Below are 27,395 nucleotides of genomic sequence, written 5' to 3'. Positions count from 1 at the left end.
CGCGCTCAGCAGGAATCTTCTGCTCGCTCTTCTCTGACTCTTTTTTTTTCCTTTTTTTTCACTGAAAACAGTTTAAAATGAGCAAATCCCTCCTCTGTGCTTTTGTGCCGCCCGTCGCCCTCCCTGTCGCAGCTGCACTGTGGGCCCCAGGCTTTTATTTGGGGGCGTCGGTCCCAGTACGGGCTTCCACCCCCCAGACTAAAGAAATATTTATATATAAAAGGGGAGCGTTGTACATCATTTTATATCCTTATCAAGCGGAATTAGATCCCAAATAAATAAAACAACTGGGGGAGCTCCAACATTACAAATCTGTTTCCATTAATTAACACTCGGAGAAGCATCAGAATTCAAAGGGCAGCCCGTGCCAGCCCAAATCCTTGCCAAGAAATCCATAATTAAATGACCTCGCCTCACTATTTCCGATGTCTGCCAAACTCGCCAGCTCAGATTAATTGCCCCCGTTCAGGCTGCCCGTATAGTACAGAGCTCTTGCTTTTTCTGCCGAGGTTTTTCCATAGGAAATAACATGCAGAGATCTGAAAATGTAATTTACATATGTGATTTCCCTCCCCACCCACCCTCAGAAACACTGCCTCTCCCTGCGTGCCCCCCAGGAATGCCCCATCTCTCTGCGTGGTTTGCATTCCCATGCCTTCTTGTAACTGCCAGGAGGGGTGCCGGGTCTTGCACAGAAGAGATTTGATTGATGTGGGTATTGTTATAATGTTTTGTGGTGTCAACAGCCCCAGGAACATATCAGGAAAAATGTCAAATGGCTATTTTACAGCATTTATTCAGTGCCCGCTGCATTGCTTTGCAATCTGCAGAGGAGAGCTGGGCCCGCTGTGTGCCTTGCAGTATTTTAGAAAGATGCACAGTTAGCAGAGACAGTGTATGTTTGTCATACTGTTACGGTATTATTTTAATTTTATTTACTTTGTGGTGCATTTTGATTAGGGGAAAATTTAGGGTGTCAGTATTCAGTAAGTTTGGGAGTTAGCTAGACAAGTGTCAGGATTTCCAATTTCCCACGTGCTGAATACCTCCAGTTTATTCAGCTAAGTAAAGAGCCGGATAAGCATTCCAGGGCAGAGTTGATTTATCTGTCTAAGTTAATGGGATAACCTTTAGACAGTGCTATAGTTAGCTCGATAAACTTATCCAGCTAACTTCCATTCAGCACAGCAACCAAGCATAAGTTAGCCAGATGTCCTGCCGCTGAATATTGCCCCCATAGAGCCTGAATAAGTGAATAAACCTGTCGGGACCGGTGTCACAGATCCCAGGGCACGGGGGCTTCACGTGTTGCATCTCTTCCTGAACAAAATCAGGTAGGAGAAGGAGTGTGAATGCTCCTTGAGAAAAATCGCAAATTCTCCGGAAATGGAAGGAGCATTGAGGAATTCGAAGTAGTAACTGAAGAGGGCAGACACTCGGAAGCATCTGAAAATGAGCTGCATGCGAGTGAGTCTGCTGGGGAGCTCAGAGCCGCTTCCTCCCCAGTACCGGCCACTGCTGCGGGCTGAGGACCTGTCAGCAGTTTGCATCTTCCTTCTGTGTACTGATGCCACGCTGGCTGCGCTTCTGTGTACTGATGCCACGCTGGCTGCGCCTCTGTGTGCTGATGCCACGCTGGCTGCGCCTCTGTGTACTGATGCCACGCTGGCTGCGCTTCTGTGTACTGATGCCACGCTCGGCTGCGCCTCTGTGTGCTGATGCCACGCTGGCTGCGCTTCTGTGTACTGATGCCACGCTGGCTGCGCCTCTGGTGCTGATGCCACGCTGGCTGCAGCCTCTGTGTGCTGATGCCACGCTGGCTGCGCTCTGTGTGCTGATGCCACGCTGGCTGCGCCTCTGTGTGCTGATGCCACGCTGGCTGCGCTTCTGTGTACTGATGCCACGCTGGCTGCGCTTCTGTGTACTGATTGCCACGCTGGCTGCGCCTCTGTGTTGCTGATGCCACGCTGGCTGCGCTTCTGTGTACTGATGCCAACGCGGCTGCGCTTCTGCCGATTTTCTAGTTTCAGTTCAGGCCTGATGATGGGACAGGCACTGGGTGTCGTAGTGTGTGGGTGAGGGAGAGCCAGGGGGCCTGTGTACGCAGGCCCAGAGGGAAACTCAAAAAGCAAGGTCCCTGACACCCCAAGGTCGCAGATGTTTACAGAAAGCAGTAGGCAGCTTCCATCACCGCTTCAGAAGAACAGTGTCACTGGCCAAAAGAGCCAAATGTGTGAGCGCCTAGAGGCATGTGGTGGCATATTATATCCTGAATACCGCCTTCCTTCGACAGAAACATGATAAAATAAATAGCAATGCATGAGAAATAGAATATGCTTCGTATTCTAAATGCTTGGTAGCTCCTGCCTGCAGACTGCTTTTGAAGCGTCTGCTGTTAATTTTTAGACTCTGGAAGTGCTGAAGCCTGGGCATGGAAAACGTTTCTGGGGTGACTAAATGTTATGTGTAGCGTGACAGCGGATGCGATAAGGTCCCTGTGGCCTTTAATACATGGAGGGAAGGAAAGGGGTGGCTGCAGATCTCACGTCTGCGTGCATGCGGCAGCGGTGCTGGCAGAGGGCAGGACTGTCCCCAGTGCAAGCCCAGCGGTTTCTCTCCTCAGGTGCTCTCTTGCTGGCTTTGCTGTTGATTTTGTGGTTTAAGCCATTTAGCCAGGTCCATTGGCCTGTCTAGAAAATTGCCCTCCTCAGAGCCTGGATTCACTTGTGTGTCCGGCACCCCACATAAGTGAATTTTCAGAAGAAACCTTTGCCTGGATTTTTCTTGGCAACCTGTTTGCCAGAAGTGCAGGGTACAAAACTATCCCCGGGCGGCTGAAGAGAGCCGCATAGCGACAGTTCCCCAGGGAAAATGGGCTTTAGCCACCCAAATAGCCCACCCGCTAAGGCCCGGACTGCATTTCAGAAGTCTGGTAAAATGCCTGCTGAGGGGTGTGCGGGGCTTTGGAAGATGTGTGCAGCTGTTACAGAACGACCCCTTGCTGGAGGAGCGTTAAACTAGGGGGCATCTAACCTCTCCCCCCATGTTTCTCTTCTCTATGTGCTCAGAACCAAACTTCACTTCTCTCTGGGCGCACAACTTCCCTCATTTGGACTCCTCTGTAGGTTGCCTTTCTTTTGTCTTCTTCTGTTTTTTCTTCAAGATTTACAATCAAGGCTATCCCAGCTCGCATTACAGCTCTATCGTCTGTTAAATTCTCTGTACTCTTTCAGCTGTCCGTGCTGTATTCATACTTTGCTTGTAACAAAGTGACGCATGATATGCTGATGAAGTGCTGCTGTCCGTGCTGTATTCATGCTTATGTCAATGTGATGCAGGGGTTCTGAAGCCGACCCGCTCACCAGCTCTCTGTGCCGTATTGCTAGTTACATATGTCCCTGTGATGCCTGCATGGGATTCTGATAAAGGTCTGATGTGATCTATAGTAGGGGACTATTATTTTCAGGAGCCAGTGTGACTGTTGTATTTATGTGGGCTAAAGGTGTCCGTGCAGTGTGTGCAGTTGCATCAGAACAGGCAGTGCAGCACCATCGCGTTCTGGCAGCCCTGTAGGCTGCAGTTTCTTCCATTGGCCCAGCAGAAATGATGGAGTAGCCCAGGAGGGCTGGAGAACACACAGGAGCCGTCTTCAGGTGCTCTAAAGAAGCAATGGCAGTGTTGGAAGAGGTTGCGAGCAGCAGGAATGAAACCTGCTCTTGACTCTTGGGGTGGAAAGGCAGAATCACCAGAAGTGAGTCACCGAGATGCTGAGAGTTGCACCAGCTTTGCATTTACTGAAATCTGTGAGATGCTCTCATTTCTCTGCTGCTTGGGTTGAGTTATGGCGAGCTACTGTCCATCTCTGCCCCCGGGCTGCAGGCAGGAAAGGCCCCGTGCTGTAGCCTATGGGTGGGACCTTCCTTGTGCCTGTCTGGGCCGGCAGTGGTTCTCTTGTGTCCCAGAACTCTCCGAGGTGCTGACAGCAGCCGAGGTCTCAGGAGATGTGGGCAGAAGGTTCTCTGCAGCTCGCCACTCGTGTGGCATTTCCCCCTACAATGGTTGTTAGCAATCAACGCCATCTTTTCCTCAAAGAAGCTCCCTGATCCCTGCTCTGTTCTCCTGAACAGTGGGCAGTGCAGAAGGAGGGCACCTCCTGCATAGGCCCAGCTCTCATCCTGCTCTGCGACCAACGTTCACATCGCAGGCCCTCAGCAACGAGATGGACTGCAGGATGGGGAAGTAATTTTGTTTTAGCCAAAATATGGAGCAGTTTCTGCAGCCCCAGGGTGTGTTCTCCTCCTCAGCACATTGGCCAGTGTCCTTGTTAGTTGATTAATCGATTTTGGTTTGATTTATATTCCACCTTTTGGTGGATTAGATTTAGGTACTATAGATATTTCCCTCCCCTCCTGCTGCAAACCCACACTCTCTTCCCCTGGGCAAGGTTATCACAGTTCTGCTGATTGTGGCCTGACCTTTCTGTAGCATTTTATCTTGTGAGTGTGCCACAGACAGACCCTGCAGTGCCAGTTCTGTACCCGCTGAACCCCCCGGCAAACTCAGAAAGGTGCATCCCCAGATCGGCTGAAACTTGGCAAAGCTTGTAATTATTCTGTAATTCTAAATCTCCTCAAAATGTGCATTCTCTGTAATTCTGTTCCATTTTTATGTAAGTAAGCAGCCTGTGTGAAGCTCCCTGCGTATTTTACTTCCCACTATGGGGTCTCCCTTTAATGGCAGCCCAGCAGGGCTAATTGCTTTGCTCTGCTGCCTGTGGTCTGTGCTGACAGGCATCCTGCTCTAAGCAGATGTTTCCCTGGGCAGAGGATAGAGCTTCATGCATGACCAAGCAGAAATCTTTCTCCATTCAGAGCCAGCTGTGGCTCGTCTCTCCCCCGTCCATCACCTGGGGTCTCTGCAAGCTGCTTGGGTGAGGAGGGACATGGAGATATGGGTGTCTCAGCACCCAGGGGAGATGGTCATAGGGAGCGAGTTTGCTGGTTGTTGGAATAGTGGGAAGCACATTACCAGCCCTTCCTCCGCATTAATAATACTTCTGACACCACATCCCATCTCTGACAGGCTCTAGGACCCATCCCACCACACTCTACGGCCCCTTTTGGCATCTGCTCTCAACCGTGTGCCTGTTCTTTGAAGGCCTTTGGAAACCAGTTCCTGGAAATCCACACTGTTACAGGCAGGAGGATTGCTTGTCCCGAAGCAGCATGGATTCATCAGGGGAAGGTCTTGTCAGAGACATCTGATTGATTTTTTTGATTGGGTGGCGAGAGAATTGGATCCGGGAAGAGCGCTCGATGTGATCTACTTGGATTTCAGCAAAGCTTTTGATACGGACCTGCATAGGAGGCTCGTGAATGAAATGAGAAGCTTGGGAGTGAGCGCCAAGGTGGTGACGTGGGATTACAAACTGGTTGATGGACAGAAGACAATGTGTGATGGTAAATGGAACCTGCTCTGAGGAGAGAGCGGTGTTAAGCAGAGTGCCACAGGGATCGGCACTGGGCCTGGTCCTGTTCAATATCTTTGTGAGCGACATTGTGGAAGGGATAGAAGGTAAAGTTTGTCTATTTGCGGATGATGATAACATCTACAACACAGTGGACTTGGAAGGGGTAGAGAGAATGAGACGAGATTTAAGAAAGCTTGAACAATGGTCGAAGACTTGGCAACTGGGATTCATTGCCAAGAAGTGCAGGGCCATGCATCTGGGGTGCGGTAATCCAAAAGAGATGTATGTAATGGAGGGTGAAAGACTGATGTGCACGGACCCAGAGAGGGACCTTGGGGTGATAGTGTCTGGCGATCTGAAGGTGGCAAAGCAATGTGACAAGGCGATAGCTAAAGCCAGAAGAATGCTGGGCTGCACAGAGAGAGGAATAACCAGCGGAAAGAGGAGGTGATAATCCCCTTGTACAGGGCCTTGGTGAGGCCTCACCTGGATACTGGGTTCAGTTCTGGAGACCGCATCTCAAAAAGGACAGAGACAGGATGGAGGCGGCCCAGAGAAGGGCAACCAAAATGGTGTGGGGGTCTGTATCAGAAGACTTATGAGGAGAGGCTGAAGGACCTGAATATGTATAACCCTGGAGGAGGGGAGGAGCAGGGGAGATAAGATACAGAACTTCAGATACCTGAAAGGTTTGAATGATGCTCAATCGACAAACCTTCTCCGCTGGAAAGAAATCAGTAGAACTAGGGGTCACGAAATTAAACTCCAGGGAAGACGACTCAGAACCAACCTCAGGAAATATTTCTTCACGGAGAGGGTGGTGGATGCCTGGAATGCCCCTCCGGAGTAGGGGATGAAGACAAAAACGGTGAAAGATTTCAAAGGGGCAGGGGATAAACACTGTGGATCTCTTAAGGTTAGAAGTTGGAAATGAGGAAAAGTGCATGGGGGTAACTTGCTGGTGTGGCGGTTACTGTCCTTAACCAATAAGTCTTCATACTGTTGATGCAACTCCCAACATTGCTGTCTGCTTCATCGACAAGAGGTAACAGAGAAATGGACTCACCAACTAACAAGGGCCCTGACTTTGACAGTCTGGGAAACTGATAAGTATAAAGGTGGCTTGTATGACACAGTGGTTACTACCAGAATCTTGCTGGGCAGACTGGATGGACCATGTGGTCCTTTACTGCCATTATGTCTCTGTTTCTGTGTTAGGGATTCATTTGTGATTTAAGGTTATCCATGTCTGTAGCTATGAGGGACCAGGGTCCGATGTTAACAGAGACTCCACTGCAGTGTTTGAGGCCTATGAGATCCGCAGTGGCTCCGTCCCATTTCCCACACTCTAGTGACCTGTTCTGTGCACCAGAGTTGGGCACGGTGTTGAGAAGTGGTTACGTAGTAGCTCTCTGCCCCTCCTGTTAATCACCAGGGGCTCTCCCTTCCTAAGAGAACAGCTTTGCCATGTTAGTTTCTGGTTTAGCATTTGGACAAGATTAAAGCCCAGTGTTTGGGAGGCTCTTCCAGCTCTCCTCTCCTGCACACTTGAGTCATCACCTTCATGTGCACGGTTTTATGTTCTGAATGGAGGGAATTAATAATGAAATTCATTGTGCCATTAAGTCCAGAGATAAGTTGTATGGAGAGGAGTGGATGTGCCATGGATACTGAGATAGCAGGAGCTATGGCAGTGGAAAACATGGTGTAGATTCAGGAATGGGGGAGGGGTGGCATGGATACAGTGGTAGTGAGAAGTGTGGTAGAGGAAGTATGATAGTAGAAGGTGTGATGTGGGAGCCGTAGTGTAGGAGATGTGTGGATGCTGTGGTAGGGGGAGGTGTGATGGGATGTGTGTCAGGAGATGTGTGGATGCTGTGGTAGGGGGAGGTGTGGTGGGATGTGTGTCAGGAGATGTGTGGTTGCTGTGGTAGGGAGAGGTGTAATGGGATGTGTATCAGGAAATGTGTGGATGCTGTGGTAGGGATGTGTGTCAGGAGATGTGTGGATGCTGTGGTAGGGATGTGTGTCAGGAGATGTGTGGATGCTGTGGTAGGGATGTGTGTCAGGAGATGTGTGGTTGCTGTGGTAGGGGGAGGTGTGGGTGGGATGTGTGTCAGGAGATGCATGGGAGGTGTGGGTGGGATGTGTGTCAGGAGATGTGTGGATGCTGTGGTAGGGATGTGTGTCAGGAGATGTGTGGATGCTGTGGTAGGGATGTGTGTCAGGAGATGTGTGGATGCTGTGGTAGGGGGAGGTGTGGGTGGGATGTGTGTCAGGAGATGCGTGGATGCTGTGGTAGGGGGAGGTGTGGGTGGGATGTGTGTCAGGAGATGCGTGGATGCTGTGGTAGGGGGAGGTGTGATTGGATGTGTGTCAAGAGATGTGTGGATGCTGTGGTAGGGGGAGGTGTGATGGGATGTGTGTCAAGAGATGTGTGGATGCTGTGGTAGGGGGAGGTGTGATGGGATGTGTGTCAAGAGATGTGTGGATGCTGTGGTAGGGGAAGGTGTGGTGGGATGTGTGTCAAGAGATGCGTGGATGCTGTGGTAGGGGGAGGTGTGGGTGGGATGTATGTCAGGAAATGTGTGGATGCTGTGGTAGGGGGAGATGTGGTGGGGGTGTGAGTCAGGAGATGTGTGGGAGGTGTGGTGGGATGTGTGTCAGGAGATGTGTGGATGCTGTGGTAGGGGGAGGTGTGGGTGGGATGTGTGTCAAGAGATGCGTGGATGCTGTGGTAGGGGGAGGTGTGGGTGGGATGTGTGTCAGGAAATGTGTGGATGCTGTGGTAGGGGGAGATGTGGTGGGGGTGTGAGTCAGGAGATGTGTGGGAGGTGTGGTGGGATGTGTGTCAGGAGATGCGTGGATGCTGTGGTAGGGGGAGGTGAGGGATGTGTGTCAGGAAATGTGTGGATGCTGTGGTAGGGGGAGATGTGGTGGGATGTGTGTCAGGAGATGTGTGGATGCTGTGGTAGGGGGAGGTGTGGTGGGATGTGTGTCAGGAGATGTGTGGATGCTGTGGTAGGGGGAGGTGTGGTGGGATGTGTGTCAGGAGATGTGTGGATGCTGTGGTAGGGGGGAGGTGTGGCAGTAAGAGATGTGTGGATGCTGTGGTAGGGGGAGGTGTGGCAGTAAGAGATGTGTGGATGCTGTAGAAGAGGAGCTTTGGTGTAGGGGTGTGTGGTAGGGAGACGTGTGTAGTAGGAGTGTGGGGATGCCGTGGTAGGGGGTGTGTGGCAATGGGACATGTGCGTGACATGGGCCCGTGACAAGTCTCAGATGTTCTTGATAGAAAGCTGTGATGTGGTGAGGGAATGAAGCTACTTTACATTTGGCCCATTCGGTGTAGCTGATCTTGAAATGATCAGCTGAAATCTTGAGAATCTGGGATGCTTGGCTAAAATCTGGTTTGTTTTTGGCTGCCCAGTTTCTGCTGCTTCTTTTAGCTTCTATCTCAGTTAGGCCTGACTTGTATTGGGCTATGGTGCTGCGTTGTGAACGTCCATTTGAAGCTTTCCCCTATTTTAGCGTGGTCTTCGCAGTGACAATCGTCAGCTTGGAGCCAAAGACTGCAGCTCCCTCCAGAACTTGGCTAACTTGATCCTAAGTCTGGCCACTAGATGTCACTGTACTCCCTCCCCAAGGGGCTGGGAGCCCTGAGAGGTCCTGCACACGGCAGTGCCCAGCTGGGTCTTATTAGTGTCTTGTGGGCTCTTGGCTTGGCTTTACGTGGTTGTGCATGCTGTACAGGGAGTGGCACCGTGGGCTGTCCAGGCTCTTCGTGTTGCTGTTATCTCATCCTCAGGAATGGAAGAGCTGCTTCCTGTGTGTGCGCTGAGCACAGTCTCTCTCACACACCCCACATCTTCCTGGTGATTAGCACCCAGCCAGGAATGGAGCATTGGTTACTGCGACAGCAGCACAAGGAGCACAGGCACCAGGGCCTCTGAGCTTTGTCCTGGACAAGGAGTTAAGTTTTTTACTGGCGTGGGAATAGAGGGGCTCGCTTTCCAGCCCCAGAGATGGGAGCAGGATGATCATTCCTACTCCAGTTTTTTCATTTGTGCTGGAAACCTGCAGCTGAAAGGCAGAGCTGCTGCATGGGACTGGAGAGAGAGAGCAAGCAGAACGGCTCCCTCCATGTCAGCTGAACTGTAGATTAAAGTATGGCATGAAATCCTGAAAGATTGAAAATAGATTTGAATGTAATTGTACACCCTGAGCAGTGGGGCAGGTCTCCTTTACAGCGTGCGGGCAGGTCTCCTTTACAGCATGTGTGCAGTCGTGGCCCGCGCAGTGGGGCAGGTCTCCTTTACAGCGTGCGGGCAGGTCTCCTTTACAGCATGTGTGCGGTCGTGGCCCGCGCAGTGGGGCAGGTCTCCTTTACAGCGTGCGGGCAGGTCTCCTTTACAGCATGTGTGCGGTCGTGGCCGGCGCAGTGGGGCAGGTCTCCTTTACAGCGTGCGGGCAGGTCTCCTTTACAGCATGTGTGCGGTCGTGGCCCGCGCAGTGGGGCAGGTCTCCTTTACAGCATGTGTGCGGTCGTGGCCCGCGCAGTGGGGCAGGTCTCCTTTACAGCATGTGTGCGGTCGTGGCCCGCGCAGTGGGGCAGGTCTCCTTTACAGCATGTGTGCGGTCGTGGCCCGCGCAGTGGGGCAGGTCTCCTTTACAGCATGTGTGCGGTCGTGGCCCGCGCAGTGGGGCAGGTCTCCTTTACAGCGTGCAGGCAGGTCTCCTTTACAGCATGTGTGCGGTCGTGGCCGGCGCAGTGGGGCAGGTCTCCTTTACAGCATGTGTGCGGTCGTGGCCGGCGCAGTGGGGCAGGTCTCCTTTACAGCGTGCGGGCAGGTCTCCTTTACAGCATGTGTGCGGTCGTGGCCGGCGCAGTGGGGCAGGTCTCCTTTACAGCGTGCGGGCAGGTCTCCTTTACAGCATGTGTGCGGTCGTGGCCGGCGCAGTGGGGCAGGTCTCCTTTACAGCATGTGTGCGGTCGTGGCCTGAACTGGAACCTAAGCAGGAAAGTGGGACAGATGTGGGGGAGGGGCAAGAGTCTCTAGGGCCTGGAATGGGTTAATGAGACAGCCTGGTGTGACCTGCTGAATGGATGGAGCTGTGCTGACAGGCAGCGCTGACTGTCTTCTCTAAAACTTGCAGGTGGTTTCACCCAAACGTCAGTGGAATTGAAGCAGAGAAGCTGTTGCTGAGCCGTGGCGTCCACGGCAGCTTCCTGGCTCGGCCCAGCAGGAGCAACCCCGGGGACTTCACGCTGTCTGTCAGGTAAGGACCCCCGACAGAGAGGGGCTGTGGGTGCAGGCTAGGGAATCCCCATCCTGGTGTTTGTGCGCATCACTCGAGGAACTGGACCATGCTCCCACCCCTGGCGCTGTCTGTCCGTGCATCTCCTCCTGGGGAAGCTGGGGTTGGTGGCCCCTGGATGAGCTGTGTGGTTCAGGTTCTGCGGAGAGGATGACCCCGGTACGTGCCGGTTTAGGGGGTGAGGTAACTGGATATGTTTTCTACAGTGAAAATTTCAATAACTGGCTGAAAGGTGCCTCAGCCTGGGTGTGATCAGATAACAAGTGGAGGAAAGTTACATTTCACTGAAATACTGAAAATATATTATCATCATCATATTAATATTTAGTCCTTCACACACATACACACACACACACACTCACACATACACTCACACACACACACGCACACACTCACACGCACACACACACTCACACGCACGCACACACTCTCACGCACGCACACACTCTCACACACGCACTCACGCGCGCACACGCACTCACGCGCGCGCACACACACTCTCACACACGCACACACACACACACACTCACACACACACACACTCACACACTCACTCGGACATACACAACGCCTCAGGGGAAGCCCTTGGCCACTCGGAGGTCCTGCTAAGTATTGCCCAGGCCCGTCTGCACCTGCGAACATACTCCTAGACTGGCAACTTCCCACCCGCCAACTGGGTTCCTGCTTGCCTCTGGGCAAGTTCCCTGCCTGCAAGCTATTCCCTGGTCATTTCTAGGGACACTGAGACCCCTCACAACCAAGGGGACATGCAGCTCCTCGAAATACACCCACAGACTAAATACACACAATACAGGGATCACTAATCAGAAACTGACAGGCAGAGCTAACAAACTAATAAGTTTATTAACAAAAAGTAAGAACAGTGAACAGATAAAAAAAATTAATATGCAAGGATTAAACAGTAAAAGACAACTAAACACTTTACACTACTTTTTTAGTGCCTGGGAGGTCAGGAAAAGTCTGTGCACAGAAGCTGAACAGGGCCTCAGGACAGAGATCTGCACCCCCAGCCCAGACTGGAGAGATCCAGCACTTTCAGGGCGAGTGCTCTGTCTGCAGGGACGTTCGGGACCTCAGCACAGAGATCCGCTCCCTCTGTACTCCCAGCCCAGACTGGCGAGTTCTCTGTCTCCAGGACCAATCAGTGCATACAGCACTAACAATTACTCCCGGGCTTTCTGACAGGTAATAGTTTTCTGGCCAATGGCACTTCAGGATGTTGCAGTCTTACATGACTTCAGGGATGCTGGGATGTGTAGGCTGTTCAAACCTCTCTCTGCCATCCAGGCCACATCCTAAGCCCCTGCTTGAACTGCAGGGCAGAGGTGAAACACCCCCGGCAGGTCAGCACAGAGGAAATGAGCTCTCTGGGAAAATTGTCACAGGCAGATCAATAAATCACAGAGCATGCAAAACTCCACACATGTACTTATTCTCACGTACACTCAGACATTCACGCAGTGCCTTCTCCTTCTGTCTGTCTGTCCTACAGTCTGTAAGTGACTTTACTGACAATCAGGCCCATACAGTGAACCGCGTGGGAGAGCCGGCACTCCGAGGCGAGCGCCCACTCTCCCAACGCGTGCCCAGGCACCTCTCCTGGGTGCGCGATTCAGTATTTAAATTAAGGCGCGCGCTAGGGACACTAGCGCGTCCCTAGCGCCTTCTTGTTGGCAGAAGTGGCGGCTGTCAGTGGGTTTAACAGCCGACGCTCAATTTTACCGGCGTCGGTTATCAAACCCGCTGACAGCCACTGGTTCGGAACATGGACGCCGGCAAAATGAGCGTCCGTTTTCTGGGTCGCAGGCAGATTTTTATTTTTTTTTTATTTTTGGGGCCTCCGACTTAATATCGCTATGATAGTCGGAGGGCGCACAGAAAAGCAGTTCTTTTCTGCTTTTCTGTGCACTTGCCCAGTGCTGTCTGAAATTAACTCCGTCTTTGGCAGGCGTTAATTTCTGAAAGTAAAATGTGCGGCTTGGGTGAATACCTAATAGGTTCATCAACACGTTTTCTACCCGCTATTACCTGTTACTGTATAAGGGGTAATAATAGCGCGTCAAAAACGTGCGTCCAAACAGGGGCCGAGCGCACCGTTCTGTATTGGCCTGAATGAGCCTGCAGCAGATAAGTTTTTGGTTTTCAGAATCTCTCCCTGTGTGGGCGCGTGCGTGTGCATGCGTGTGTCCTGATAACACAGGCTTTGAGGTAAGCTCATGTGAGTGGCTGCAGTGCTGTGTAGGCCGCGTGTGTCCTGATAACACAGGCTTTGAGGTAAGCTCATATGAGTGGGTGCAGTGCTGTGTAGGCCGCGTGTGTCCTGATAACTCAGGCTTTGAGGTAAGCTAATGTGAGTGGGTGCAGTGCTGTGTAGGCCGCGTGTGTCCTGATAACTCAGGCTTTGAGGTAAGCTCATGTGAGTGGCTGCAGTGCTGTGTAGGCCGCGTGTGTCCTGATAACACAGGCTTTGAGGTAAGCTCATGTGAGTAGGTGCAGTGCTGTGTAGGCCGCGTGCGTCCTGATAACACAGGCTTTGAGGTAAGCTCATATGAGTGGGTGCAGTGCTGTGTAGGCCGCGTGTGTCCTGATAACACAGGCTTTGAGGTAAGCTCATATGAGTGGGTGCAGTGCTGTGTAGGCCACGTGCGTCCTGATAACACAGGCTTTGAGGTAAGCTCATATGAGTGGGTGCAGTGCTGTGTAGGCTGCGTGCGTCCTGATAACACAGGCTTTGAGGTAAGCTCATATGAGTGGGTGCAGTGCTGTGTAGGCCGCGTGCGTCCTGATAACACAGGCTTTGAGGTAAGCTCATATGAGTGGGTGCAGTGCTGTGTAGGCCGCGTGCGTCTTGATAACACAGGCTTTGAGGTAAGCTCATATGAGTGGGTGCAGTGCTGTATAGGCCGCGTGCGTCCTGATAACACAGGCTTTGAGGTAAGCTCATATGAGTGGGTGCAGTGCTGTGTAGGCCGCGTGCGTCCTGATAACACAGGCTTTGAGGTAAGCTCATATGAGTGGGTGCAGTGCTGTATAGGCCGCGTGCGTCCTGATAACACAGGCTTTGAGGTAAGCTCATATGAGTGGGTGCAGTGCTGTGTAGGCCGCGTGCGTCCTGATAACACAGGCTTTGAGGTAAGCTCATGTGAGTGGGTGCAGTGCTGTGTAGGCCGCGTGCGTCCTGATAACACAGGCTTTGAGGTAAGCTCATATGAGTGGGTGCAGTGCTGTGTAGGCCCCACTGGCTCCAATGTTCCCTAGACAGAGAGAGAGGGGTGAGCAGGAACCACGGCTCCACGGTGTGTGTGTGTGTGGTCTTTCCGTACTGTCCAGTCCTCTAAATATTTGGAAGCGCCTTGATGAAGCCCCCATGCTTGTTTACCACTGGTGGGAGTCCCCTGGAAGCTTCTCACTTGGCCTGAAGCCATCACAGTAACACAAACAGCTGTGAGAGGTCCCTGAGCGCGGGCTGTCCAGATAAGAACAGGAGCCTTCTGCTCGGAGAGATACCAGAAGCCTGGCAACCAGTAATGCCACAAAACAGGAGCATTTCAGACTGGGCAGGAAAGAAAACAGAGCCAGGATTCCCAGACCTGGTCGTCGTCCCCCCCCCCCCCCCCCCCCGTGCACGACCTCGGGCAGGTCACCTTCTTCTCTGCAATAAAGTGAATAAGTGAAAGAAATCCCCAGGGGGGAACATGTATTGCAGTTATCGAGATATTAAACTTGGGGAGTGCAGCTGCAGTGAGAATGTGCTGCTAGGGCTGGGCCGGCCTGGGGACGCACTGGAGCGTGGGAGGCGTTTCCTGTTGTTCGCTCACACGGGGCCGTGGACTGAGCCAGAAAATTAATCGTGTGACCTGCCTCCTCCCCAGCAGGAGGCTGTGGCAGAGCTGGGTCTGAGCACCCCTGAAGGATCTCTGTTCCTTTCTTTAATAGCATCTTTTACTGGGATGGCCTGGCTAAATTGTCCCAATGTCTCTGAGCTCTGAGTGGGTCAGAACCTTCTCCTGGCAGACGTGCACAGTTACCCCATCGGATCGGGTCATGCATTACCTGCATTAAGGTGCATTCAGCCTCTTCCTTCCCTCCTGGCAGCACCAGATTACTGGATTGGCGTTTCCAGCCCAGCATCCGCTCAGAAACAGCCTCTTGGCTTTCCTTTCATAATACGTCCGAAAAAAGTGCGTGGCCACTGTGCAAACGCAGCCCCAGAGACCCAGGAGAAAGGGCCGTAGAGGGCAATCCTGTATGAGCCAACACTTTGTAAAGTAACAGGAGAAGCCAAGAAAGGGGGAGAGTGCGGTTTGCACTTGGGATCCCATGGGCCCTGAACAAAGACGCCCCAGTGATAGAACGAGCAAAGAATGTGGGATGGGCAGCTACCCGAAGGGTCTGGATTTGAGCTCATATTTGCATGAACTGGGTTACTTCACTTGTTTCAGTTATTCTGAATGTCAAACCTATTTTGATGTGGGAATTGGGGGGAGGGGGGCGGCGAGGTCCTGAGTACAACCGTCCTTAGGGGGGGTATATATGTCACTGTCCAGGTGCTCTAGCAGACACACTTTTGCACCTCGATCTGTGTTAGTGTGCTTTGTTGAAGATTGACAGTTGGTGTCAGTAGTGGGATGGCTACCTGGGGCTTCAGGTTTTACATTTCTATGTGATCAGACATACATATCCCCCTTTGCACCCCAACTGCCTGGCTCCAGTCTCTGAGAGTATGATGCTGGGCCAGGAGCTTTGCAAGCAGAGCTTCACCTCTCCTTATACTCTGTGCACAGGGCTAGGAGCCATGATAGAAGACTCTTGCAATGTCGGCAGAACCTAGTTGAGAGGAAGGAGCCTCCAAACGAGTGGGTGGTTAGATGAAGGCTCACTGCAGCCTGTGCTGTGCTTGTGTTGGAAATCCAAACTAGATCAAGCGGTAATGATTTGCATCCCCGTGTGTCCCTTCCCTTAGCACTAGAGATGAAGGGCACTTTTTTCATGGGATCCTTTCCCTCTGGCTCTCGGAAAGCGAGGGAGGGCTAGCTGCTTATTCTGGGCACTCGCCCCTCCTGAGCCTTTGCTAGCAGGTCACCCCACCATGCGTTTGTCTCTTCCTTTCCCAGGAGAAGCGAGGAAGTGACTCACATTAAGATCCAGAACACGGGGGACTACTACGACCTGTACGGTGGGGAGAAGTTTGCCACTCTGGCGGAGCTGGTGCAGTACTACACGGAGCAGCAGGGCCTCCTGCGGGAGAAGAACGGCGAGGAGATCCAGCTCAAGTACCCCCTGAACTGCCAGGACCCCACCTCGGAGCGGTGAGTCCTGCACGGGTGGCATCCGCCCAGCACGATTTGCACACACATTGTGCCATTGTACAGATCCCAGGCCTTGAACCCAGGGATCGGTTCCAGTCCCCCTCCCTCACGCCTGGAAAAAGTTCAGAAGGGCAGCTCAGATCCCAGGGGAGGGGCTGCTTGCTTTGCTTGGCTTGGATTAGCATTGCTATTGGCATTGGGTGCAGCCACCCGTGCCTGGTGCTTCAGAGACCCTGCAAAAGGGAGAGAGAGCGACTTGTACCAGGGGAAAAACCGGCAACTCCTAATACAGAACCAGCATCGTGTACCTGTAATTTGGATTATTCTTCCCTGCGTGCTTCGCTTTGCACGTGGCCGCATTAAATTTCTTTTGCATTTAGCTGCTGAGTCCGTTTGTGATTTGATGGCTTTGAATCACCTCGCTCGTCGCTCCCTTTACCAGATCATTCATAAATGCATTGAAAAGGACCGGTCCCAGTACAGATCCTCGAGGCATTCAGTCCTGCTCTCTGCTTCCTGTCTTTTCACAGCTGGACCCTGCCTCCTCTTCTATGATTTTGTTTTCCTGAGGGACTTTGTCAAACGCCTTCTGCAGTTCCAATCCACCCTTCAGAAAAATGTAACCGATTTGCAGGGCGAGACTTCTCTTGACTAAATCCATGTTTGCTCTGCCCCATTGGTCTGCATTTATCCAGATGGCCAGTCCTTTTTGGTTTTCAGACCAGCTTCTCCTATTTTGTGGTGAATTGATGTAGGCATCCTGTTAGTCTGACAGAGCCAGATATGAAGTGAAGAATACAGGCGGGGGATGGGGTGGGGGAATGGGGCATCTTCCTGGCTGTCTAGACTGATGCTGCCACCTAGTGGAGGAAGGGTTGAACAGCAGATGTCATTCCCCCCCCCCCCCCCAAAAACAATCGATTTCTTTCTTTACTTTTGATTGAAGACCACAGGACTGACATCGCTCTGCTGTGACTTGAGTTGTAACTTTTAAGCACACAGATGAGAATTTCTGACAGAAACCCAGAAATAGGTTTGTTAACAGGATTGATTGATTTTTTTCGGAATGTGTTTTATTGCAAACCACCTAGAACTGTGCTATAGGTGGCATGTAAATGGTTTAAATAAATGAGATGTGTGCACACACTCGTGCACATGCATTTACTTGCACATACACACACACTCCTGTGCACATCCACAACCATGCATGCACGCTCATGTGCACACACTCTCACACGTGCATGCACACGCTCATGTGCACACACTCTCACACGTCCATGCACACGCTCAGGCGCACATACTCTCACACGTGCATGCACACGCTCATGTGCACTCTCACACGTGCATGCACACGCTCATGTGCACACACTCTCACACGTTCATGCACACGCTCATGTGCACATACACTCACTCGTGCATGCACACGCTCATGTGCACATACACTCACATGCGCACAAGCACACAGCCTCTCACATTTGTTTTTTTGCCAGATAAAATCTTGCACATGTCCAGAGTCTGGACCTTTCTCATGTTTTTGATGTCAGAATGATAAGAAGCAAGCTTTTTAAGATCAGCCTTTTCTAACCCTTTACTTGTGGAGATTTTCACAAATGTTTACAAGTAAAAAAAAACCCGCAAATAAAGATATTTAAACAAAGAAACTGCAGTGGAAGATTTCTTGCAGTCCTCAGCATAAACAAAACCTTGCAAAGTTTGACTCTGTTTTGGGTGCTAAGAGGAAAGGACTCTGAGGGGTTTCAGTGTTTCTATTTTGTGGGTTTATGTCTGCGTTGAATGAAAATGATGCTTTTCTATTTGTTGCAGGGTCAGCTAGATTTTGTAGCTAGGGATCAATGGGCCAGGGGTGAAGTTGCACATTAGGCTTGTGGTAGGAAGGGAGGAGGATATGCTATCCTTTGAGCAATTGCGTGAGAAATTTCAGTTAAGAGCGCAGGATTTATTTCGCTTCTCTCCAGCTGTGGCATTACGTCCACTCCATAGACGCATCATATGGCGTTTTCCAAAGAATTGATAAGTTTTTATGGTGGAGGGGAGAGAGAGAGACTCTACAGAACCCTCCAAAAAGTGGCACAGAGATTTAGCTTCTGCCTGCACGGTGCTAGGTCCGATTGATGCCCCCCTGCCATTCATTGCCTTTAAGGCACACTGAGTTGTTTACAGTGGGACCTGATCCTGGGGTCCTCCAGCCATGGTTTTTGGCAGTGTTCCTGGACACCGGCTTTCTGGCAAAGAAGGTTTGAGTTCCCTGGAGGTTTGCTGGGGCAAATCCTTCCACTCGGGCTGGAGGCAGTTCTGTTTGATGCAGGCTGTCAGTCTGGAAGGCATTGACATCCCAGTCTGGAACAGCCACTCACCCATGCATTTCAACTTGAGACTTTGGTTGTATAGGAGGGAGCAGAGGGATCCCCCAGACTGGATCGAACAGAACAGTGCGAGGGGAGATGAGGGGGATCGTTTCTGTGATTATTTCTGTTCTGTTATTTTGGGATGGGGATCTTTAATATCATGAAAATATGTTAACCGTGCTTTTGCAGTTGGCACAAATGTACGCTGGGTTGTTGCTTGCATTTTATTGTTATCAATAAAGAGATTTAAACATTAAAAAACAAGCTGAGCTGCTCTGAAGGAAGTCTCCCTTTCGCAGTCTATTGGCTGCACTTCCGGATGTGGTCACTGGGGGCACCACGGAGACTCACTCTTCACCCCTTTCCTCAGGTGGTACCATGGGCACCTCTCTGGCAAGGAGGCAGAGAAGCTGCTGATGGAGAAAGGAAAACCAGGGAGTTTCCTGGTGCGGGAGAGTCAAAGCAAACCTGGAGACTTTGTACTGTCCGTGCTGACCAACGAGGAAAGGATGGAGAATGGTGGTCGCAAGTCCCGAGTCACTCATGTGATGATCCGCTCTCAGGTACATCATGGCAGCGGCACTCCTGGATAGTCTCAGAAGCTCTGTGACCAGGAGCAGGGGTGGTGGCAAACATGGAGGGAGCCATGGCAGAGAATGGGTTAATTGTGTCTCTTGGGATCCCAGCTTCAAATCCCCTCTCCGGAGTTGCCCTTGTTGACGTGTTTAATGAAGGCGCTGGGACCTGCGGTGCCCTGTCCAGCAGAGTCCTCGCATGGCTCAGCTGCGTCTTGTGCCTGGACCTGTGGTGATGTCGCTGCGTATTGTTGGATAATATCACTGCGTGCTTCTTGCGGGATACGGCCTGAACCAATGGGGGTGACTGCCAGAAATTTCTGCCACAGCTGCTGTTATCCTCCTGTATCTGCTCAAAAAACCAAAATCTTTTCATGTCCAAGTTCTGCAGTTTTTCCTTGTTTGACTTGTTTTCTCCTTTTCCTGTCTGTAGCTGGATGGGAAGTACGATGTGGGCGGAGGAGAACGCTTTGACACCCTTACAGACCTGGTGGAGCACTACAAGAAAAACCCCATGGTAGAGAAGTCCGGGGCAGTGGTTCACCTTAAACAGGTAAATGTAACAGCTGAGTCCCCTTGCACTGCCTCCTAATGTCAGCACTGGAAAGACAGCCCCCACCCCCTGCAGGGCAGCACTGGAAGGACAGCCCCCACTCCCTGCAGTGCAGCATTGGAAGGACAGCCCCTACCTCATGCAGGGCGGCACTGGAAGGACAGCCCCCACTCCCTGCAGTGCAGCACTGGAAGGACAGCCCCTACCTCCTGCAGTGCAGCACTGGAAGGACAGCCCCTACCTCCTGCAGTGCAGCACTGGAAGGACAGCCTCCACCCCCTGCAGTGTGGCACTGGAAGGACAGCCCCCACTCCCTGCAGTGCAGCATTGGAAGGACAGCCCCTACCTCATGCAGGGCGGCACTGGAAGGACAGCCCCCACTCCCTGCAGTGCCTCTAGATATTGATTTTGGACCGGACCTTATGACTTTTTAAGTGGTAACTGTGGCGTTCTTGCCCCCTTTGATTGTGATGCTCCTTATGATATTTCCAGCCTTTCAATGCTACAAGGATCAATGCAGCCAACATTGAGAACAGAGTAAAGGAGCTGAACAAGACGGCAGATAACACAGAAAAGGCTAAGCAGGGCTTCTGGGAAGAGTTTGAGGTGAGCAGAAGAGGAGCCGGGCGTCCCCATACCTATAAGTATCACACAGCCGCCTCCCCTTACCCTTCTCCCAGTTTAGATGTCCTGCCCGCTGCAGCTCACCCCGATCCCTCTCTCTCTTGTCTGCAGATGCTGCAGCAGCAGGAGTGTAAACTGCTGTATCCCCGCAGAGAGGGCCAGAGACTGGAGAATAAGGCCAAGAACCGCTACAAGAACATCCTCCCCTGTAAGTCACATTTCCATCCTCCCCAAGCCCCAGAAAAGCTCCTTCCTGACTCGGGGTCCCAGAGCAGACGCTGCTAGTGAAGGTTCAGGCTGGACCCAGGGATGAAAAGTGACATCTTCCTTCATGGAGGTCCCCTCAGCTTCTCTTACGGACAGATCTCACCTTCTAAACTGAGAGAGAAAGAGATCTTTCTAGAGGCCCAGGCTGCTCTCCAGAGACAAAAAGAACCATATTTACAGCATCTTAGGATAGAAAGTGGAAGAAAACAGTCCAAAATCTGCAGACCCTCCTCCCTGTGAGAGAAGTAAAGGATTTTCCATGGAGGGAACCGTTTGGTGCCGGTTCTTGGGGCAGTGCCCAGGACGTGCTGGATCAGTACAGCGGGTCCTGGAGAGGGCAGGCTCACTGCTGCATTTTTCTCTCTCCTTAGTTGACACAACCCGGGTCATTTTGAGGGGCGGGGACAAGGGCGTGCCAGGGTCGGACTACATCAACGCCAACTACATCAAGGTAAGGAGAGGGGGTCGCCTCTGTTCCCTGTGGCACCTGGGACTTGCATAGTGTGCACAGGCCTCACGTCAGTCTCCCTCACGTCTTCCCCCTTGGTCAGAACCGATTCCCAGTTTGCTTTTCCGCCCCTCAGAGCAGCGTGGAGGATGGCGCAGGCTGTGAGTCGTGCAAGGTCTACATTGCCACTCAGGGCTGTCTGCAGAACACGGTCAGGGACTTCTGGGCCATGGTCTACCAGGAAAAGACACGCGTCATCGTCATGACAACCAAAGAGGTGGAACGAGGGAGGGTGAGTGTTTCGGGGCGGGGGAATGGCCTGATGCAGGTCTGGGGGTAAGAGTCCCTGGAAGTTTTGGAGGAGGATATTCCATAGCATTCCAGCTTTTACTGTGACTTTAACCAGACAGACGCTCTGGGGTGATCTCTTCCTTAACAGGCTGTGGAAAAAAGAGTAAAGACCTCCATCCCCAACCCACCTAGCACTCACAGGCTTCTCCTCTCCCTGCAGAACAAGTGCATCCGATACTGGCCCGACGAGAACTCCAGCAAGGAATATGGGAACATTGCCATACGGAGCGTGGCTGAGCACCAGGCCCAGGACTACATCCTGCGGGAGCTGGAGATCTCCCAGATAGAGCGGGTGACTGCCATCTTCCCCTTATTCCTCCCCCCACTATTCTGGGGTCTCACACCCACTTTACCTAAGCAGTGGTTAAGGCATCTCCCCACCCTGCCCCCAACCGGGTCTAATCTTCAGGATATCTATCATGAATATTCATGAGATGCATTCACTCCCTTCTGGCCCAGGTTAGTTTACAGCTTTTCCTTCCCTGGAGCCCAGTGTGGTGACTTCCATCCTAAGGCATGAACTGAAAATCTGAAAGTAAAATATAAAATCTTAATATCGGGCATAAAGGCTGTTTGTAAGGATAGGTCGCGTTGCGATGGCTTCACCAGCCTTCCCAGGGTCCCCGTGCTCCCGCTGCCTGTCCAACGAGCACGGACATTTTACTGCAGGCTGCTCGCACGCGTTGCCAGAGGCCCGGGGATGGGCTCCTTTTATTTACGTTTTCTTCACTGACCTAGCTGAAGGATGGCACCGAAATCTGGAGATTGTAACTGAGCAGGTCACTTCTACTCCCTTACGGGAGGATGTTAAATCTCCGGCGTGTGCAAATCCCGGAAGACACGCGGGTGGCCGGGCCGAGTGCGCGCCGAGCACATCTTCCAAACGGCCCGGCCACGTGCGTATCTGCCAAAACGCACAGACGTGCCAGCAGAGCAAAAAAGGGGCGGGGCCTGGGAGCGCCATTTTGCGCTGTCCCGATGACTTGCGCCCCGGCAGCCGGCCGGCATGCGCAACTTACTTCAACTCCAAGGATGAAGTAAGTTTAAAAACAAAAAGAATGCGGGTAGATAGGATAGGCTTAGGGGTCGGGGAGGAGAGGGGAAAACGGAGAAAGGATAGGTAGGGGGGTAGGGAAGTTCCCTCCCATTCCACTTCTTAAGTGGAGCGGACTGGGAGGGAACTGGGGTAGGCTCGATCACGTCGCCGCGGATTTTTCACAAAAATAATTCTCCCCTCCCCCATTGTGTGCACGGGTATTGGATTTTATAACATGCGCACATGATAAAAAATCGGCATGTGCACGCGTGTTTTAAAATCAACCCCTGTCATTGTAATAATGATGTCTCTCCTCCTGTGCAGGATGAACACCCCCGGCACCTGTGGCATTACCAGTACTTAAGCTGGCCAGACCATGGCGTTCCCAACAAGCCAGGAGGGGTGCTGAGTTTTCTACAGCAAATTAACCAAGCACAGCAGTGCATCTCAGACACGGGCCCCCTCATCGTGCACTGCAGGTAATATGGAGCTGGGGGGTGAGACAGTCTCCTAGGCCTCATCAGCATTCATTTTTTTCCAGCAGGAAGAGCTGGAAGTGTGTTGCAGTGATATTTGGGGTTTACGTAGGGACAGAGTCCATCAATAATGCTGATGTGCATCTGTGGGACACAGGCAGTTCTTGGTGCTGCTTTACTGTTTGTGCTGTGTTTTTCTGACTTCCTGAGTTAAGTGATTCCAATGTGGTTTATGTGAGGACCCTTACTGAGGTCTTCTAGGACCTTTACAGTATACCCAGATGCAGAGAGAGAGAGTGGTGGTGGTGAAGTGCAGGCCGGGAATGAATGGTGAGACCAGCATGTTTTCCGGGCACGCCTGTGAATGTTCTGGTAACCTCGTCCCATGCTCTCTCCTCTTTGTTTGCAGTGCTGGCATTGGACGCACTGGGACAATCATCGTGGTTGATATTCTGGTGGATATAATTAACAGACAAGGTATGACCACGCACACCAAATGCTCCCTGATTTCTCACACATGGGGTTTTTGCATCTTGCTCCTTTTATGGCAGGATTTCAAGGTGAAAAAGGTGAGTCCTGGTGTTAGGACCTTGCTCTGGTACAGTCCTATGCGTGTTGGCGTCATGTCAGGCTTTAATCCCCTTTCATGAAGATAGAAAAAGGGACCCCCCCTTGGGGTGTGTAAAATGTCTGCTTCCTCCTGGCAGCAGAAGTGGCTGCAGGAATCGGCTCTGGTGATGTTTGTGTTGGAGAGAGCAGAAAATCGTCCACCAGAGCAGTGATGCAGATACTTTCACGGAGCCAGTCAGGAGCTGGAAAAGCCTGTGGAAATGCAAAGACCCCCCCCTAGTGTGATGGTTCTGACTTATAGCGAGCGCAAATGAGTGTGAGCCCTAATCCCAGCAGAATGTCCTCACTTGCATCTCCAACTAAATACCCCCAAGGTAAAGCAGCAGCACCATGAGAGGCACAGCTTCTCCATCCTGGGTACGTGCACCAGGTTCCTGCTCAGGTTAACCTCTCCCAGGGCAGTCCCGACCCCTTCAGCAGGCAAGGAAATGGAGGTGAGGAGCTCTGTCATTGCCTGAGAACCTGGTCTTTCTTCCTGCTAGGTTTAGACTGTGATATAGACATCCCTAAAACCATTCAAGTGGTGCGGCGGCAGCGGTCGGGCATGGTGCAGACAGAGGCGCAGTATAAGTTCATTTATATGGCTGTGCAGCAGTACATCGAAACCGTGCAGAGGAGGCTGGAGGAGGAGCAGGTGAGTGGTGGTCCAGGTGCTTTTTATCCTTCCTAAGCAAATTGTAACTCTGAAGTCCCGGGGAGAACTTATTTAAATTATTTTGGAAAGCCACCACAGAAAGATTACAGGAATCTCAAGGCACAAATATGGAACTCTTTCTGAGCAGATCTGTGCAAGTTTGATGGGAATGGTCTAACTCGGAGCATCACTGAATTATTTGTAAAGGTCTTGCAGATCCTTCTTTGCTCTGGCTGGGCAGCGGCAGCAAGTCGGGGGTGGAATTCTCCAGACTTCCCTGCTCCATGAAGATAAAAAAAAAAAGAATAATATAATCCTTAGCAAGGAGCTTCCATCCCAAAGGTCAGAAATTGACACTCGGTATAAGACGGATCTTGTCCAGCTAGGAGCTCCTTCCTTTCCTGCACACGAGGCCGATGCAATACCGTGCACTCAGACTAGTGCACAGGTTAACCTGCAGCTGGATGTGTGTTTTGGAAGCGCGTCTATAACCCCTTATGCAATAAGGGGATTAGCAAATTATATCTTTATAATAAGAATTTGGCTCTTTTGTGGCCCCCTGCCCATAGATATATGATAAATAACCGATAGTAGATAAGCAGTTGGAAAATTAGTCAGAAGTAATAGTTAACTGGAAGCCAGTGTAATATGAAGACTGTTCCATAAATACGGCAAAGGGAGGTTTAAGGGTTGCTCCCTTAGCCCGCAGCTGAGCAGCTCAGAGTGACGGCCGGTGCTGAAAATTTACAGCACCAGCTAACTTAACGCCGCCCCGAGAGCAAGCTAAGGAAACTGGTGTCTGCACTTAGCTGAATCAACCTGCCCGACTCTGCTGCTAGCTTGTTAGTGTGCTTTGAATATCAACCTCATTGTGTGGAAGTACTTGTTAGAATCCAGGCCCCATTCCTTCCATGCCAAGGCAGGAAATATTCTATTTGTTCCATTTTTTTTGCAGAGGAATAAGAGGAAGGAAAGGGAATATACAAACATTCGTTGCATCCCTGCAGAGAAAGCCAAAGCAAAGTCGCAGACCCCAACTTCAAGGACGCAGTGTGCGTAAGTGTCTCAGCACCACCCCCTCCACCTCCCACTCCCTCCTGTATGTGCAGATACCAAGGAAAGATTCCCATCTTCTCCTAGGGTTGATGAAGATGATTCTTGCGTGTATGAGAATCTAAACGTCAAGAATCCCAAGGTTTCAGGGGTGAGCACCACAGGAAGATAACCTGCCGCCAGTCAGGAGACATGCAAAGGTTGTACAGGTACTGGGGTGGCAGCTGCTGGGACCATAAGATCTTTCTCCTCTCTATAGCTTTCATGACCCAGCTCTTTCATCTTCTTCCATCAGTTTAAAAACTAAGTGACGGTTGCCTTCTGCCTCTCCTCGCTCTTAGTCAAAGAGTTTTGGTTTTTTTGTCACCCTGTGTGCTTCTCTGTAAAAACCAAGAGCATTTTATTTATTTATTTATTTATTTAAGGTTTTTATATACCGGCAATCATGAGGACATATCTTGCTGGTTTACATGAAAAGGGGTGCATTAAATACATCAAACTAAAACTGTGGTGATCGAAGGAAACAGTTACAATTAACAAGGGTCACAGAACAAAATTTTACTTTGGTGGATTGAGATTAATGCAGTTAGAGGGAGGCCTGGTGTCCAGTGCAGATACCAGAGCTCCTGGACCAGCCTCCACCATGGCTCTTGTACCTTTCAAGCTTTTTGTCTTTCTTTCTTTCCAGGCTGTAGAGCATTTGTGTCTGTTTTCCTGGGTCGGTGCGCTCCCATGAGTCAAGTTTTTCCACTGGGTACACGGGCTCGGCAGGGAGCAGGAAGGACAAGGAGTGAATGCAGCAAGAACTAACTTATTAACAGAGCAAGGACTCTCTCAGGATGTTCATAGGACAGACTGTTGACATTTTTAATGTCTATTTTCCTCTTTATTTTGTAAAAATGTACAATAATAAAAGTGTAGTATTTAAGAATAATCTTGGATGCTTTTGCCTGGGCAGAGAGGCATCCTGGTATTTTGAGGCAGGGAAAGGGTGAATCTGGAAGAAGCCATTGCTGTGCTTATTTTTATCATTTTAGTGTTGCCAGGTGTACACAGCACTCTACAGATGCACACATGAGCCAGTCCCTGCTCCTCGGACCTTACAGTCTAGTCAAGACAGACAGAGTAGATACACAACAAAAAAGATGAGAGGCTTTGAGTTTAAACAATAAGACCATGATTGGGAAGAATTTAAGCCAGAATCTAAAAATTGTAAAATAACTAAATATATTGGGGAAGGAGAAACTTTTTTTTATTGCTTGAACGTGAACAGAATGAGGCCTCACAGGAGTCTGTACAAGAAAACAGCCAGTGAGAGAACGATTAGGAGGGGTTCACTGAAGGACAGGGACCAGGGGTTGGAATTGGGTAAAAGCTTCACAGCAGGCTCCTCTCCCACCCAGCCACCCCTCAGCTAGCTGGGGCCAGCCCCTCCGGGTTTTTACCCCCCTTTCCATGACTCTTTTCTTAGACCATCCAATGTCACTCGCCCTCACAAAATATTCTCTCTTAAAATGAAAGAACCTTTCTAGAACACAGAGTGCACGCTGTCAGCCTCCCATGTGGAAATAAACCCCACTGAGGGGATGGGTTTGGGCTTCCTAGCAGGGGGGCTCTAAGACACGGGCTCCCAGGGAGCTTCCAGCTCTGTCATGGGAAAGGAAGTCCCCAGGATCGTCTCTCCCGCAAAGTGGCTTAACTTTGTACTTTTGCCTTTTAAGTGGACAAACATCCATTTCTTAGATCTTTCTTCTGGGGGAAAAGATGCTTGAGAAGAGCCAGTACCCCCGCGCTCCCCGTGTGCGGTATTTACCGCTCACACTCTGTTTCTCACACACATCGCATCCCTCATTCATGCATTTAACCAACTGGTTCTCCATAAAACCCCTTTGTCCCATTCCCACCGTGCACAAGAAGCTGTTAGAGCAGCCTGCAGGGAAGAGCTGCTTAAAACCCGGGGACGTTTGCACGGTTTGTGGGACTTGCAAGCTTAAAGTCTGGGGGGTGACGCCGGCCAGCCCTGCAGAGGAGCCCGTAAACTGCAGCTCATGCCTGGGCCAGAACCTGTGTTCCCCCGCCTCAGTCTTAGCCCCCATTGCTCCTTCCTGAAACACCGTCGCGTGCAGCTTCCGGTCACAGGCACCGACCGGAAGCTAAGCGCACTGGGCTCTGGCAGGCGGCTCCGCCCCTCTCCCTCAGCTTCCTACGATGAGGGCGAGACAGACAGGGTCGGAGCCTATCACAGGAGAGCTGTGCTGCAGCCCCG

General features: G+C 51.3%; 1 protein-coding gene across 1 annotated transcript in view; it reads left to right on the top strand.

Annotated features, from left to right (window-relative positions):
* LOC115076526 (tyrosine-protein phosphatase non-receptor type 11-like) overlaps positions 1-26,181 on the top strand; it is a 36,442-nt gene extending 10,261 nt beyond the window's left edge. Inside the window, exons 2-17 of the mRNA XM_029578067.1 lie at positions 1,283-1,334; positions 10,625-10,747; positions 15,922-16,116; positions 18,853-19,045; positions 19,491-19,610; positions 20,103-20,216; positions 20,346-20,442; positions 20,873-20,952; positions 21,086-21,241; positions 21,461-21,592; positions 22,661-22,815; positions 23,222-23,289; positions 23,925-24,076; positions 25,032-25,132; positions 25,217-25,280; positions 25,818-26,181. Of these exons, the coding sequence (XP_029433927.1) occupies positions 1,283-1,334; positions 10,625-10,747; positions 15,922-16,116; positions 18,853-19,045; positions 19,491-19,610; positions 20,103-20,216; positions 20,346-20,442; positions 20,873-20,952; positions 21,086-21,241; positions 21,461-21,592; positions 22,661-22,815; positions 23,222-23,289; positions 23,925-24,076; positions 25,032-25,132; positions 25,217-25,280; positions 25,818-25,865 (1,850 nt within the window). The 3' untranslated portion in view covers positions 25,866-26,181. The remainder of the gene's footprint in view (positions 1-1,282; positions 1,335-10,624; positions 10,748-15,921; positions 16,117-18,852; positions 19,046-19,490; positions 19,611-20,102; positions 20,217-20,345; positions 20,443-20,872; positions 20,953-21,085; positions 21,242-21,460; positions 21,593-22,660; positions 22,816-23,221; positions 23,290-23,924; positions 24,077-25,031; positions 25,133-25,216; positions 25,281-25,817) is intronic.
* Positions 26,182-27,395: the final 1,214 nt, after the last annotated feature.

This window comes from Rhinatrema bivittatum, chromosome 15 (assembly GCF_901001135.1).
Source record: "Rhinatrema bivittatum chromosome 15, aRhiBiv1.1, whole genome shotgun sequence".
Classification (NCBI taxonomy): Eukaryota; Metazoa; Chordata; class Amphibia; order Gymnophiona; family Rhinatrematidae; genus Rhinatrema; species Rhinatrema bivittatum.
The sequence above is the reverse complement of the archived record's forward strand: the minus strand, read 5'-3'. Positions and strand labels throughout refer to the sequence as shown.